The sequence below is a fragment of the Drosophila suzukii genome (assembly GCF_043229965.1).
Source record: "Drosophila suzukii chromosome 2 unlocalized genomic scaffold, CBGP_Dsuzu_IsoJpt1.0 scf_2c, whole genome shotgun sequence".
NCBI classification, from domain to species: Eukaryota; Metazoa; Arthropoda; class Insecta; order Diptera; family Drosophilidae; genus Drosophila; species Drosophila suzukii.
The window spans coordinates 7228692-7245284 of NW_027255896.1; the positions used below are offsets into that span (position 1 = coordinate 7228692).

At 39.9% G+C, this 16593-nt stretch overlaps 1 protein-coding gene and 1 long non-coding RNA gene across 21 annotated transcripts in view; one reads left to right on the top strand and one right to left on the bottom strand.

Moving 5' to 3' along the window:
* The window catches only part of Gprk1 (G protein-coupled receptor kinase 1), a 609802-nt gene extending 598141 nt beyond the window's left edge, over window positions 1-11661 (bottom strand). For 7 of the 19 annotated variants that reach the window (XR_011605115.1, XR_011605112.1, XR_011605114.1 and 4 more), the window contains exon 1: window positions 11347-11654. Coding sequence is in view for 13 of the 19 variants with exons in the window: in XM_070998254.1 (XP_070854355.1) it covers window positions 11347-11459 (113 nt within the window). In the remaining 6 variants the exon portion in view is untranslated. Of the gene's footprint in view, window positions 1-11346 lie in introns of all 19 variants that reach the window. The other 12 variants (XM_070998247.1, XM_070998244.1, XM_070998245.1 and 9 more) reach the window with 4 other exon arrangements.
* Window positions 8140-10972, top strand: LOC139354024 (uncharacterized). 2 transcript variants are annotated; one of them, XR_011605117.1, is made up of 3 exons: window positions 8140-9525; window positions 10432-10615; window positions 10777-10972. It is a non-coding gene; the product is annotated as an uncharacterized lncRNA (long non-coding RNA). The 2 variants fall into 2 exon arrangements; XR_011605116.1 differs by having other exon boundaries at window positions 8147-9525; window positions 10432-10582.
* Window positions 11662-16593: the final 4932 nt, after the last annotated feature.

The following is a 16593-nucleotide window of genomic DNA, read 5'->3' on the forward strand; positions in this document are numbered from 1 at the left end:
CAAACCCGAGGGAGCCCATAACTTCCAACAAAAATTATAGTGGATCGGCTCCCCAGATGTATGTTCAGTTCTCCGGAACACAAAACCATCGGCTGATTTTAAATCAGGGAGACTGCTGGCATTAGCTTTAACCTTTTCGATCAGCTCTATGTAGTCCGGATCTTTGAACTGGGAAGATTCTAAATCTACAAGCAACCCGTGGCTGGCCTCTAATGCAGCGACTTCTTCTTCGTTGACCCTCGATAAGGCATCAGGAACAACATTGAGCTTGCCACTGCGATGCTCTATTTTAAAATTGAAACTTTGAAGTTTCAATGCCCACCTTGCGAGTCTAGAATGCAAATCTGTCTGTGTCATCAACCATTTAAGCGACGCGTGATCGGTAATTACCGTGAATTCGTGGCCCTCAACATAGGCACGAAACCTCTTGATGCAAATAATAGCCGCTAAACACTCTTTTTCCGTGACCGAATAGTTTCTTTGAGCCTTATTGAGCTTCTTTGATACAAAGGCAATTGGACACTCTTCGCCACTCTTAGACTTTTGAACTAAGACACCCCCTACTCAGGTGTTGCTAGCATCACAATGGATATAAAAGGGCTTGCTAAAATCTGGACTACGCAGAACGGGTGCAGAGCAAAGCATTTCTTTAAACTTATTAAATGCTCGCTCACCCTCAACGCTCATCACAAACTTTTGTCTAGGTTTTAGTAGATCGGTTAAGGGAGCTGACACTGCAGCGAAATTACTTATAAATTTTCGGTACCAACCGACCATGCCAAGGAATCTCCTCAAAGCTTTCAAAGTCTTTGGCACTCGAAAATTCGTCATGGCCGAAATTTTATCAGGGTCTGTACGCACTACGCCTTCCCCTACTATATGTCCTAAATATTTGACACTTTTCATGCAAAAATTGCCCTTTTCTACGTTCAATGTCAAACATGCTGCTCGAATGCCACTTGCCACCGAACTCAAAACCTTCAGGTGACTGTTGAAACTATCTGAGACAATAAGCAAATCGTCCAAATAAACAAAGACCTCGTTCCTAAGTTCAGCCGGTATTACCTTATCCATCAGCCTAGTCATCGTTTGCGAAGCATTCGTAAATTGTATACAAAAATAAATAGATAAAATCAATTCAAACAACTCAACAAAATCAAACCAGCAAGCTTAGCTAATTGCTTGCAATAATAATGCACTTTTATACAACCAAAAGGTTTCGATCAGCACAAAAAGGGAAAATAAAAACACAGAGCTTTGACTCGCTTATCAGCGACAACAAAAACAAACAACGTCCGCCGTGGTCAGATTGTAACGCGAAGCTTTTCGCTCTCTGTTATCCAAGCGACAGATTATTGCACTCTGAGATAAATGTCGGGCATATGCCTCTTGTCTCTATCCGTAGCCTGAGGGTTTATATAAAAAACATTTTTACTCAGTAATTCCTATGCGAATATTTGACAAATGGATATGTGCAACTTGTGTAATTTTTCTTCGCGAGCCTTTGGTGATGCCTGTCATCCGTGGTCAAGTGTCCCGCTTTTCGTAAGCAAGTCCAGTTGCATGTCCTATGCGTCTGACTTGCACCGCCTCGAGCTGCGACGTGTAGAGTATACACAAATAGGTTTGCTTCGGCTAAAAAAAAACTGTCGGCAGTGGTCGGCTCGATGATGATCTTCCGTTTTCCTACGCTTCCGAACACCTTTAAAGTCGAAACTGATATCCTAACGACTGGAGCAACCTTAGCTAAGTACATATATTTAAACACACCTATATGCCAGCCCACCCCTTGGTCATTAGTACTCGCAGCAAAACGAATGTATGTGTGTGTGTAAGTCACATTAAAAATGTGGCCCCACGTTGGGCGCCAATCATAATTTTATTAATTATTCTTTTATTAATTATAACTGTAACGAACCGCTACACTTATAAAAACTTTAGGCCAGATGTTACCTCGAGATGCCAGCGCACGCGATAAGTTATTCTCCGGCTCTGGCTCTTCGGCTATGGGTGTGATGGTCTTGCCGACATCTCGGAATGCCTATTCCTAATAAAACTCCGATATTCGCGTACCTCACCAATCTGACCGGTATAGAGAATATCACACACTTCATGATGCTGGACCTTTCTTATATACTCCCTTTCCGACTGATCTGCCCTTCTCGCCTCCCTCGATGTTCTGGAGGTCTTGGTCATGCCCACCCTACCAATGGTCGCTCTTACCCTCGACCCCTTTTTTTTCAAGTGCACTCCTTCATTGCATTCATTCCTTTTAGCACATTATAAAAATTTTAATTATAGTAAAATACAAACATAACTTATCCTAAGGTAAACGATATAAAATCTCATCCGAATAGACGACAATTTAAAAATTACAAGATTAAATACTTTTGAAACAAAAACTGGTAAGCGATTTCGCAAATCCCCTTGGTGGACTTTGCCTAAATTATTAATGGTACGATTTTTGTTGCCGTGCTTGCTAATATCAGGGTTTCTTTATGGACATTTCGAATTCAAATTTTATGGAAAATTAGTCATACAATTTCGTCGACTGGCAAATAAAACTAAACTCAAAGCGAACGAAGAGCTTGGGATCCACGCGGTCGAGCTTTCTTTAGCTCATGCTTTCCCGGTTCGCTCAGACGTTGTCGTAAATTTTTTTCTATTCCTTGCACATTCGGCCGTCCCTTCTGATCTTTTCTTCCTACGTCTCACCCTCCAATTTATTCCATTTCCTTCCTACTCCCCTTCTTTTATGTAATAAATAGATGAAGATTTGGACTCACCACTGTTTCAAATCCATCGACGAAAGCGCTTTCTTCGGGATGATGAGAGCTGTGAAGGGGGAAAGAAAATGCAAAAAAAAAGGGGAAAAGGAGACACTCAAACCGACACAGCAAAAAAATGTAAAAAAAAATTCTTCGGGGCTGGCTGAAGTTTCGATCGCGGATTCATTGCATGCTCGCCTTTTTCTTCTTTCTTCCTTAGCTAGCTGCCCTAAGCACAATTACACCCACATATTCACAAGCACCAACACAAAAAAACTATGCTTACACTTAATTTGCTTAAATTATGTTCTAGCCGCCAACTTACTCGCGGGCAGTAACTACAGGCTTTCGCCGACGCGTGCAGCTGGTGCAAAAAAAAATCGTTTACTTCCGCGTAAATTGATTTTTTTTTTCTAAATTCTTCTTTTCGCGACGGAGCGCAATGAAGGCGACTGGCGTGATTCGATCCGTATAGGAGACTGAAAGCTCCCGCTTATGCGTGGCCCCGCCTCCCTTTAGCCACGCAAGCGATAGCGGCTGCTTTTACGGCTCAATTTAAATTTTGCTGTCGTAGGTCGGGATTTTTGTAACTTCTAACGCTGCGGGTGTCTAAATTGGAACTCTCCTCTCCTTTTTCTTTCTCAAATACACGGCCTGTACCGCCTCGGGTTATGGGGTCACACGCAGCTGGTAAAACTTGGGTCAGGTTAGGTCAAAATTGTATATATAAAATTAACGCTTGATTTCCAACGCTGCTGCCGCCGACTTTTCAGCTTGGCCGCCGATTTTCCCCGCTTGCGTTTGGCACCAAGATCCACATCCGTTTTCTTTTTCTTTGCTTCTCCAGCGCCTTCTCGGGGACTTTCCGAATCGCCTACAGCCGACCGCCTACAATAATTTTCCGGCTGAACTTAATTTCCTAAACACTCCCTTTTCTATCAAAAACTCACCAGTCTAGGCGCGATCCAACCGAAAATTAAGCAAGTGGAAAATTTCCCTTTTATGTCACTCGCGAACTAACTTGAGTTGACTGCGTCTATACGCTGCCGCTGCCGAAAAGGAAAAGACAGCATCCGCCGTTGCCGACCCGCCGGTAACCTCGATCGTGGGGCATGGTGAATTTCTAGGGCCGCTTGACATTTGCCGCTGTTATTCTCCTAGACCCACCAGCTACCTATAACCCCTTTCTGGGCCTGTCACAGGTGGCGCCACCGCTGGGTTTAATCGGACCCACAGATGGAGCTACTAAACTATCTAGCATTTTAGACAAGCGTTTCAGGTTCCAACCGAGCGATTGATTGGAAAAAAAAAATTTTAATATACATAAATGATCATAGAAAACAATTATTTTTGGACTTTTCTTAAATTATAAAAACTACGTGGCTTATTTAATTCAAACGAAAGCGAAATGATTGCTGGACATATTTTATTAGAATGAAAGCAATATATTTGCTACCAGTTCACATTTTTAAGGCTAGAGAGTGAACTTTTGGCATGTAGGTTCTCCTAGTGCTTATAATGCCAAATTTTGATTCAGCCACATCCACTTAAAAGCACACAAATCTTCAGTTTGTTGCACCTAAGCATTTTCTTCAGTATACATTTTTTATTACGAGTTTCAAATCTTTCTTACGATCACAGAGTTTGGTTCAGGAAATTTCCGTGTTATTTTTGTATAGAAATTTTCGTTTCGTTGATTTTTTGATTGGGGTAAGTATATATTTTTTACGATTTTCACTAAAATGAGAGCGACCTGAACTATGTCCACCGCAAAACCTTTTTCGGAAAACATCGTTCCGAATCCCGTCCAATTTCATGTCTCAGAATTCTATCCAAGTTTCACGTCACTAACTTCTTTAAAACCATCAAAAACTTTGAAAATCTGATATTTTAACCGATTCTTTCTATAGGATATGGTAGTCCGAACGACATCGGTTTTTACCCCAATCAAGGACTGCATGAAATAGCTCTTACACTGCCCAAAAATTCCATCATAAGCACCGACATTATCCCAGATTACGGCTATACACTAGTCGGCATAAGTGTCTTGACCAACCAAAAGTTAAATACACTCATAGTTTAACCTTGCTACATATGTTTACGTTTTGGTATCAATAGAAAGGCCACTTTAATTCCGTTTAAGTAACACAAGACTTTTTAAACCCATTTAGCACCCTTTGAAAATTACTAATTTTTGTGAAAGTCTACTTTGTGAACTTTTTTCTAGGCTTAAAAGTAAACATTTTTATCGAAGTTTCTCTTAAAAGAGATCGACACATTCAAAAAATCATAGAAAATAAAAAAAAGAAGTTTTTGAAAAATTAAAAAATGTTAGTTTTCAAGACGTGGAAAATGTAGTTTTTAAAAAAAATGTGACTTTTGTAATAAGTGCTAAACTGGAACTTTGGAATTGTCCTCCCATCGGGAGGTTAATATGTTCTGAGCACTGCTCATACTATAACGATTGGAAAAATGTTAAATCGATAGATTTAAAACTGAGCTCTGTAACGCTTGTATCTGCAGGAAAAAAATTTTTGGTAAAGGTGCGCCATAAAGGAGTCAATGTTAGAACTAGGAAGGGGTATAGAAAGAGTTGAAGGAGAGTAACAGGGTAAAATGTCTCCACAGGGGTTAGCTCCATGAGTCAAGCGTCCATAGCGTTCCTTCCATTTTCACATCTCCTGAGGATCGGTGGTGCGCGACTTAAAACTCATAATTCTTAGTTACATTACGCTTGGGTGAAATAAGTGAAGTTCAGATTCGTGGCCAGGGGCAGAAGTTCAAATGAAAGAACAAAGATGGGAGTTATCTTTCGCCAGCGTTAAGTCCGTAGAGGTAAGGAAGTGCAGAGGTTCTAATGAGAATGTCTGGCCAAAATATTATTTATTTGCTAGGCTTGGCGCTTATACCTGCGTTACCATCACCGGAAGCGAAATTATTCGGCCTATAATTGTGGAGAACGGATTTGGTGGAATCTGATGTCTACGGCGCAGACCTGCAGGAGCAGCGATCGGAAAACATATTTTTTGTGATTTTTATTATACCCGTTACTCGTAGAGTAAAAGGGTATACTAGATTCGTCGGAAAGAATGTAACAGGCAGAAGGAAGCGTTTTCGACCCCATAAAGTATATATATTCTTGATCAGGATCACTAGCCGAGTCGATCTAGCCATGTCCGTCTGTCCGTCTGTCTGTCCGTCCGGATGAACGCTGAGATCTCGGAAACTATGGGAGCTAGGCTATTGAGATTTGGCGTGCAGATTCCTGAGCTTCTTACGCAGAGCAAGTTTGTTTCAGCACAGTGCCACGCCCACTCTAACGCCCACAAACCGCCCAAAACTGTGGCTCCTACAGTTTTGATGCTAGAATAAAAATTTTAACTGAAATGTATTGTTCTCATCAATACCTATCGATTGACCCAAAAAAAAGTTTGCCACGCCCACTTTAACGCCCACAAACCGCGAAAACCTGTGACGCCCACAATTTTCATGCTAGATAAAAAATTTTAACTGAAATGTATTGGTCTCGTCGATACCTATCGATTGATCCAAAAAAAAATTTGCCACGCCCACTCTAACGCCCATAATGCTTAGATCTGTCTACCGCCGGTAGGTGGCGCATTTTTATCTCGCTTTGCTGCTTGCATATCTCCATTTCCCTTTCGTCCCTATACCTGAGTAACGGGTATCTGATAGTCGCGGTACTCGACTATAGCGTTCTTCCTTGTTTTTTTATCAATAGGTGGACTTGAGTTCCACTTAAGGGGCAACCGTCGAACATTTGAGTTTAAGCACCTAGTTGTCTCGCGACCGCGCTCTAAAGTCGTCCAATCTTTTTTTTTTGCTCAACAATTTACTCTCGAAAAAGTTAAAAGAGAAAGTGAATTTCGGATTCGTGAAATGTAATCGGCGACGGTCATACGCTGATCGAGTGATTTCAAACGTGGAAAAGAAAAGGCGATTAGTCGCTTAAGGAAACGCGGTTCGGTGAAAGGAGAGTTTAATTATAAATTAGATAGATTTTGTTTTGTTAGTGAATAAGTAAATAAGTGATTCTGTTAGTTTTGTGGGCCAAAGCCAATTCCAAAAAGAGGAAAAAAAATGTAAAAAGCAAATGGCATTAAGGCGGTTCGTAGTGAGTGTTGTTGTAGTCCCATACACCTTACCTCTTTGAGAACCAAAAGGAAGGAGAAAAAAAGGTAAGGTTTTAATTTTCCAAAAATTAGTGATATTATGTTCAGCCACGATTCGTCCGAGAAAGCGCTGGAACTGCGATATTGGTGGTGAGTGAAAATTCACAATTAACGATATAACTATAATTTGGTGATGTCTGTATTGGATAAAATAAATTAAAATCTAAAAAGGAAAGAAAATCGAGAAAAAATGTTTAAAGAATTCCGATGACTAAATTAAAGTTAAAGTGTTGAATATAAATCAAGAGGAAAAAAAAGACATCGAAAATGTAAAAGACTCGATTGAACCTTACTTGCCGATTTCACCAAATTTCGTTTGCTTGTTCGATGCAATTGCAATTCAATTATACATAAATATAAATGGTTTCCCTCTTAAAGTTAAATTTTGAAGTTTTAAAGTACTGGAGCTAAATTTTATGTTTGTATATGCATTGCCCGTATTTGTTAAATTTATATTAATTTATTTAATTGTATTCCTATATTATTATTTTTTATATTTATATTTTATTTATTATGTTTTAACCATAACCATTATATGTCAGGGTTTACATTTTTTTATGTTTAGATGTTAAATAAATTTTTATAATGAGCTAGAAACCCCCATTTTTGACCCCAGCTAACATGATCCTTTGAGATCTCTGGACGGATAGGGTTATTGTTAAAATCAGGAATTCTTTTTCCAGGATGATGATAGCCATAGGTTGGAAGGGCAAATCAAGCCTCGAAAAATCTGAGGTCCACGACGCTCGGAGGCACGATTCGAAGCAAAGGAACTTTCTTTTTATGCCTTTCTAATCCCTTTCCAGTTCTATATGGCTAGGATGAGTGGAGACCCTCACACCGAATTCAGCTTGTCCTTTGCACGCAAGTTTTTTATGAAAATAATTGGTATAGGCACCTTGGGGGCGTGGCAAGAACACCACCCTTATTTCTGGCGAGCGAGAGTCGGAACTTTTATTAATTGCGTTGAAATTCGTGACCCAACCATTATTGATTTAGCTCGCAAACGGTATAAGCGGGTAAAGGGTATTGGTGAACGTACATGGCATAGTGATTCTCATCAGTGGTCGGAAACGCCTTCTAACCAAAATTATAACATCCTCTGCAATGAGATAAAAGGGATTTTTTAAACGAGTCCAAGTACGAGGGCAGTCCGATAAGTACTTAGCCTCACCGCCCGATTGCGTCACTATCGCAATAGAAATTTAGTATCGTGTAGTAAATTCTAGTAGACGGCTACTGTCGAAATTTCAGCCGAATCGGACTAGTAGTTTTGTTTTGACTGCGTTTGGAATCGGACGTGTCCGCGGATTTTAGAAAAATGGAGAAAGAGCAATATCGGTCTGTGATTTGTGCGATTTGAAATCGCGAGATAGCTGAGACAGTAGGCATGTCAAAAGACCGCGTGGGTCATATCCTGCATGAAATTTTGGGCATGGGAAAGCTGTCGGCGCGATGGGTGCCGCGTTTGCTCACTCCGGACAACAAAAGCAACCGTGAGACCACTTCAGAGCAGTGATTGACGCTGTTTAAGCGCAATCCGAAGGAGTTTCTGCGTCGTTTCGTGACCGTCGACGAAGCATGGATTCACTGGTACACTCCAGAGACCAAGGAACAGTCGAAACAGTGGACTTCACCCGGCGAACCTGCTCCGAAGAAGGCGAAGACTGTCCCATCGGTCGGAAAGGTGATGGACACCGTTTTTTGGGATTCACAAGGTGTGATCTACATCGACTACCTGGAGAAGGGCAAAACGGTCACAGGGCTGTACTATGCCGAATTATTGGGCCGATTCGCCGCCGAATTGCAGAAAATACGGACCCATTTGGCGAAAAAAAAAGTGCTCTTCCATCATGACAACGCACCGGCCCACACTTCCGTATCGAGCTAAAAGACGATTACGTTGAGAAATAAGCCGCCACTTTTCCAAAATATTTGTTTTTCTTTTGGAGGCCAAGTACTTATCGGATCACCCTCGTATTTTAACCAATTAGGACAAGAATAAAATCATCACCTGGAAAGGGCAGACATTTTATTCCAACAAAGTTGATTTGTGGGCGTAAGAGTTACTCGGCTTATCAACTAGCGGTGCTCAGGAGTCCCAAGAATATGCTTGACTAATCCGAACTTTCTTACTTTTAAAGTTTTTGAGATCTTAACATATTAATATTTTCCTGCTCGTCAATTAACACTTAGATATCGAAATTAAGTGTTGTCGTCTGATATTTCACATATGTATGTCCATTGTACATACCCTGCAGTTCCACAATTGAGTTAAGCGCCCAATCATCACGAAGCCGACTGCGACGTCGGCAGAGAAGCCAGCGACGCCGGCAGAGCTGAGCGCAACGGCGGCAAAGCGACGCGCTCTCAGTCGGGTCCGCAAAGAGAACGCACAAAAAAGTAATTTTGGGCTCTCCCTCTCTCGTCAAGTCTCAGACGAAAAAGTGCGCGTGATGGGAAGGAGGCCCAGCAACTAAAATATATAGACTTTTGTGCACCCTTGCCTTTTGAATAATGCGACATTTGTTCGTAAATGATAAAAGAACCATTTAAAATAAAAGGTTTCTGTTTTAAAATATTTGTATTTCTTAAACAAATTTATAGGTTTATTAATATTATTTAATAATATGTGAAGTTTTAAGAATATATTTTTATAAACCGATTTGCATAGTCGGATATGTCTATAAATACCCTGCTTTTATGTGCAAGATGCATAGACCAAACGGGACATGCCAAAAAAACAGAACAACAACGGATTAGCGGAACCGTTGTTGTTGTTGCTTGTTGTTTTTCTGGAAGGCACGCTACTTTTTTCGTCTTTTTCACTTGGGTTTACTTATATGAAGGAGTTAGAATTGCACGCAATTAAGGTAGTTAAATAAAATAAACCAGTGGTTTAAAAGTGATACCTATACGATTCTCAGGTAAGTCTGTCGCAGACCAATATTTATTTAATCAGTGAGAGTAAAAACAAGTTAAAGTATATTGAAAAAATGGAAAATAGAAGATTCCCAAAAAAACACGTGGCGGAAAAAAAATAGCTGTGAAAAATATAAATTTTTGACGTGAAAAACAACAAACGATGCATATAAATAAACAAATTAATGAATCTGTGAAAAAATTTGAAAATCTTATTGAGTGATAAGATCCTAGGGACCAAAAATATGAGATGTTCGGTTTTATAACTTATGATTTTTTGTATTAATAACATTAAAGCCCAATTTTTATTTTTGTGTAAGTCATGTTCGTTTACATGACTATTTAAATAAAAATCTCAAACATCTCTAATTTTCCGTCCCTGGAAAAGTGGTATTTTTTCCGCATCTGCAAAATAAATAAATGATTTAATAAATAATAAAAAAAATACATAAATAATTTTTTACAACAAAATAAAATAGATCAAGTGACCGAAAACAAAAGTTTGCAAATTTCTTCTCGATATTTTATTAATTTTCTTATATTTTTAGACAAGGCTGATGGTAAATCTATAAAAAAAATGGAAGGCTAAGTCGTTCCATCTTAAGCATATTATCCGAGGAACTTGTTCTGTCCCACAACTTGGAGGGGGGCAAAACAAGAAGAGGCTCAGACTACCCAAATTTCGCCGTGCCCTATTAAGTAAGTTTTTGTTGAGGCTGAAAACTATTGTTTGTAAGTTTAATTTTTAAAAGACTTCTGGGATTTTTACATTGAATGCCAAAGATAACATTTCTTTTATTATAAATATATCTTACAAATAACGATTACTTTCGGTCACTCGTTTTTATTCTCGTCTTGTTTTATTTTTAAAACTAATTTTTTTCTAATACTAGATGCAATCGCCCTGGTGGATCCCTCAGAGCCTCCCGAAAAGGCGCTGCAGAAGGCAATGCGGTGCGTTAAAAACTTGAGTTGTACCAAAAAAAAAGGCAACGCCGGCACCAGATGCTGAGAAGGAGGTGCCAGCGACCCCGATAACACCGGAAACCCCCGAGCTCAAATTTTAAAATAAACAAAAAAAAATAAAAATTACAACTGAAATTTTATTTGCTGCTAAGCGCTGAAAGTGCGCTTTTTCGCTGCTTGAATGAGCGCTTAACGTGTGCTGAATGTGTGCTTTTACCGCTGCTCAATCGAGCGCTCAAGAGGGTGCTCAAAAAAAGCGCTCAATGCGTGCTATTTTTTGAGCACTGATGAACCCTAGGACATGCCTATGTTAATTTCAGCACATAGCTCCATACAAATTGTGCGTTCATTGAGCGCTGAGTGATGAGCTTTTTGCAGTGATTGAGTGCTCAATAAGCGCTGAATGGTACTGCAGGGTATGTATATAGGTACATACTTACGTATATTGAGCAACTGTATGTACATAATATACATTTTTATTAATAAAAGTTAGATACCTGGGGTCGGGTAAAATTAATTTCTTGCTGGCTCTTGCAGCAGGAGTACATTTTGACTTTTCCATTGCCATCAGATAGCTGACATCAGCTAACACCGCTTCCAAATCTGCCATAGCCTGTATTGTATTTATGAACTTATGCTTGTTATTCAATAGAAACACTTCTTTATAAATTTGTTTAGGAAATATTTTCTCTTTTAAAAAAACGTTAGATCCGTTATTGTTGTCAACATAAATAAATAATATTTCTGTATATAACTTCTTCAAAAACTTTTTGTTGGCAATCTACTTTTCAGTGTGACCGCGAATAATTAAGAGAATAAGCCGTTTGACTCTTATAAATATACTATATACCCGATTTAAATTTTTCAAATTTATTGTTATTTATACCTTTTGCACACACTGTTTTCAAAGAAATATTGTAACACTGTTAAGGCCACGTACTCGGATCGGCTAATAGTCGAAAAATTATTTTTTGTAGTTTGACCGAACTTTTCACAGTTGACCCGCAATGCATGTATAATGGTCTTTCTGTCAAGCAGCTGGGCTTGTTGACAAACGGAAAACAAATCAATTGGAGCAACAAATCAATTGTGCTGGTGCACAAGGAATTTAAATTAAAAATTAATGGAATGTTCAACGAATGTTTTTATTTAAGTAAATTAGTATTTTAAAGCATCCTTCTCGTCCAACAGATGCTTCGTCATGTCCCCGCGCCATCTGCAGACCGCTTTAGCTGGCAAGTAGCTGGTGGAGGTGGAGTCTCGTAGTTCTGCTCAGAAAAATATACTTCTATTAGTAAGCCAAGTACTCAGATCGGCTAAGAGTTTCAATAGTCGAAAAATCTTATTCTCCCGCAATGCATGCGGCATGGTCTTACTATCAAGCAGCTGGGCTTGTTGCCAAACGGAAAACAAATCAATTGGAGCAATTAAAAAAAAAGAGTCTACTGGTGCACAAAGAAATTAAAATACAAATAAATGAAATGTTCAACGAATGTTTTTATTTATGTAAATTAGAAGTTTAAGGCTTCCTTCTCGACCCACGGATGCTTCGCTATCTTTCCAGCGCCATCTGTAGTCCAGCTCCGAGTACCAATAGGCTGGCCAATAATGGCTGGTGATGGCTCCTCCAGCTGTCTCTTAGCGGGCGACCATATTTAATCCTCCCTACAGAAGCTTGCGCGTCCTGCATCTCCGCTTTAGCTGTCGTCGGAGATCGAACGATGTCCCATGTTCCTTCCCACTGGGATTCTTTAGTGGATCTCCTCTAGCGCTTCAACTATTCTGCGGATCTGCCCCGTTGTGGTATTGCTTCCTGTCGGTCAAGTCCCACAACAATGGGCAACTGCTTGGATTAGGCGTCCTTTTACATCTGCACTGACCTCCTTTAGCCGTGTTTGGTGTTTTTCTTCCATTTTTAATTTTTAAATTCCCCACCGCTTCTGCACGAACACCGCCAAAGATTAAAATTCTTATTCTTTGGGCCGCGGCTAACGGCGTTCATCGAAAATTCACTCGCGAAATCTGGTATTTTTTTGGTATGTCCTTAGCTCATCTGAGTACCGCGCTGAAAAACAGACCCGACGAAAAGCTTTAGCCGTCTGTTTGCCTCTCGCTCACTCCTATGGTTAGCTCGCGGTTTTCGTCGATGTGAGTACTAGGCTGTACAACGTAACCAAATTCTTATGGCCAGATCTTAATTTGTTGTAATATTGCTTACTAGGCTTAAGCTATATAATTAGAATGAAAATCAATTCGTGTCTAAGGCAACGAAAACCACTAACCAAAACCATTTAAGAAAAGTTTAAAACTAAAGCCTAGTACACAGATCGGCCTAATGTTTCACTAGGCGAAAAATCGTGTTCGTTTAATGTGACCGAGACTGTGAGAAGAGACTGCTGGTGCACAAAGAAATTAAAATAAAAATAAATGGAATGTTCAACGAATGTTTTCATTTATGTAAATTAGTAGCTTAAAGCTTCCGTCTCGTCCCACTGATGCTTCGCAATCTTTGACGCGCCATCTGTAGCCCAGATCCGAGTCCCAATAGGCATATTGGACCTTGAAGAAGAAGTAGCCGGGCTGGGAACGGAGTTGTTCCGCCTGATGCTGCAGGAAGTCGACCAGCATTTTGACACTGGCTGCCCTTCAGTTCTGCAGTAGGGTACCGGTAAAATGTCTGAAGGCAAAAAGCTTATTTGTTTTTTTTGTTGTGCTTAAAACGCTGTGCCGCTGTTGACGTCAGCAGAGAAGTCGGCGCAGCGTAGAAGACTGCCTACGATAACACTCGGAGATTTCCCTTCCCTTTCTTTGTCTTATAATATGCCTGCACTCCGCGTTCACAGAGACAAATTTCGACCGGTCCGTTATTTTTCTTGCGTCTCTCCGTTTTGTTCGGCTAGCGATTAGCATTTCGGCGCAAAAATTTTCGTGGAGCAGCGATATGTAAATGCCTTAACATTTTAGGAGCATTATTGTATATCGAAAAAAACGACTAATATTGTTTTATAAAAGAAAATTATTTCATTATAGTAAAATCGAGTAAATTGAATTTACTTATAGTGTTATGTTTACTTATTATACATTTTTGTTACAATATAATTTTTTAGTTAAGGTATAGAAATTTATTGATTTAAGTATTTAAAACATATTAATACTAACATTTTTAAGAAATTCATATTGTATATTTAATTCAAGAAGTAGATATTTTAGTCGCTTTAGAAAGGGTATAGGTGCAGTGGCGCGCGCCAACAGCGAAGAGAAATCAAAACAAATCAAGTAAGAGGGTGAAAAGACTTTGTGCATTCTGTTAGATACGAGGGTGGTCCGATAAGTACTTAGCCTCCAAAAGAAAAACGAAAATTTTGGAAAAGTGACGACTTATTTCTCAACATAACTTCCCTTTAGCTCGATACACTTTACCCAGCGATGATCCAACTTCTTTAATCCGTCTGAAAAATACGTTTTCTCGAGGTCTGCAAAATAGGCCTCTGTGGCGGCGACTACATTCGACGCAAATTTCTGTCCAGCGAGTGTCTTTTTCAAGTGTGGAAACAAAATGAAATCACACTGGGCCAAATCTGGAGAATACGGTGGAAGGGGTATAGCAGTTCGTAGCCCAATTCGACCAATTCGGTCTTGGCGAGGGCGGAAGTGTGGGCCGGTGCGTTGTCATGATGGAAGAGCACTTTTTTCTTCGCCAAATGGGTCCGTATTTTCTGCAATTCGGCGGCGAATCGGCCCAATAATTCGGCATAGTACAGCCCAGTGACCGTTTTGCCCTTCTCCAGGTAGTCGATGTAGATCACACCTTGTGAATCCCAAAAAACGGTGGCCATCACCTTTCCGGCCGATGGGACAGTCCTCGCCTTCTTCGGAGCAGGTTCGCCGGGTGAAGTCCACTGTTTGGACTGTTCCTTGGTCTCTGGAGTGTACCAGTGGATCCATGTTTCGTCGACGGTCACGAAACGACGCAGAAACTCCTTCGGATTGCACAGCTGTCTCATGCCCTAAATTTTATGCAGGATATGACCCACGCGGTCTTTTGACATGCCTACTGTTTCAGCTATCCCGCGTATCTTCAATCGGCGCTCTGCCAATACGAGATCGTGGATTTTTGTCACGTTATCCGCCGTGGTAGCCGTTTTCGGGGCACCTGGGCGTGGCTCATCAAAAACCGACGTGCGACCACGTTGAAACTCGTTAAACCAATTTTTGACAGTCGCCATCGAAGGAGAAGTGTCACCGTACACAGCATCCAAGCGCTCTTTGATTTTGCTGAAATTTCGACAGTAGCCATCTACCAGAATGTTTTACACGATAGTAAATTTCTCTTGCGATAGTGACGCTATAGGGCGGTGAGGCTAAGTACTTATCGGACTGTCCTCGTATATTGAAGGGTAAGCAAGCCATTTAAATAGTGCGCAGAAGAATTTCTTTTTTCGTTTCTAAAATAGAAAATAATAAAGTCAGGTAAGTGTTGCATTAAGTATAATATGTTGTGCATTGATCTTTGTTTGAAGTACGTAAATTTTGAAGGTGTTTTATGGGTTCCGTTAGCCGAAGGTGGATGATGAAATGATTTGGGCCAAAAAAAATACCGCAAAGGGTTATACACAGCTCAAAAAGGTAAATATACAAAAAAGAACTAAAACTCATTTTTTAAACATATGCCATACATACATTTTTTCAGAAGCGTTGGCCAAGGACTCCTAGGACCCGGACAAATTATGAATACCACAAATGAGTATAAGGAACAAGTAAAATCCCGAGTGACTTCGAAAAATTTTTTTTTTAATTTTTACCCGTGAAAAAACGGACATCCCATACTATTGTCTTTATGAAGTGTCACTTGTTCTTCACTCGTGCAAGATGACATGTCCCGCGGTATTCACAATGTGATTTAAAAGTGAAACTTTTTTTTTGAACTGAGGGGTACTTTGCGAAGATTCGCCCGGCAAGATGTTCATGTAGGGAGCGAAATCCCACTGGGATCCTCTAGTGGATCTTCTCCAGCACTTCAACTATTCAGTGGACTCGTGTATAACGGCGTTCATCGAAATTCACTCGCTAAATTTGGTATTTTTTTCTGGTATTACCTTAGCTCTACTGAGTACCACGCTGAAAAACATATCCGACGAAAAGCGTTAGCCGCGTATTTGCCTCTCGCTCACTCCTATGGTTATCAAGATGTTCTATGCTTAAATTTAAAAAGTTATACCATTAAAATTCGCTGAAATTAAGAGTTGAATTAAGTTCCGCAAAGCACACTATTTTATTTTCACGTGCGATTACGAAATTCTTTTCAATATAACTTTAAAACTATAAATGCGACAAAATCAAGATTAATACACAATATAGAGCTCGGGAACAATAAAAAGAAAAGACCGTTTCATAATTAAAATCATTTTTTTTCTTGTTTTTCCATCTAAATAGTTTACGAACATCCCAAGCGACTCCCCGGAATTGTCCATATGCTTACAATATTAAATAATGGAAAATAATAACCTACAATCATTTTTCCATAACCTGCGAATTTTCCTCCCAGTTTTTCATCAGTTCCTTCCAGCAAGTAGTAGACTCATTCCAGAATAAGACGCATAGACTGCCCCACAGCCCCATTTTTTAATTGGCTTTTTATACCCCTTACTCGTAGAGTAAAAGGGTATACTATATTCGTCGGAAAGTATGTAACATGCAGAAGGAAGCGTTTCCGACCCCATAAAGAATATATATTCTTGAACAGG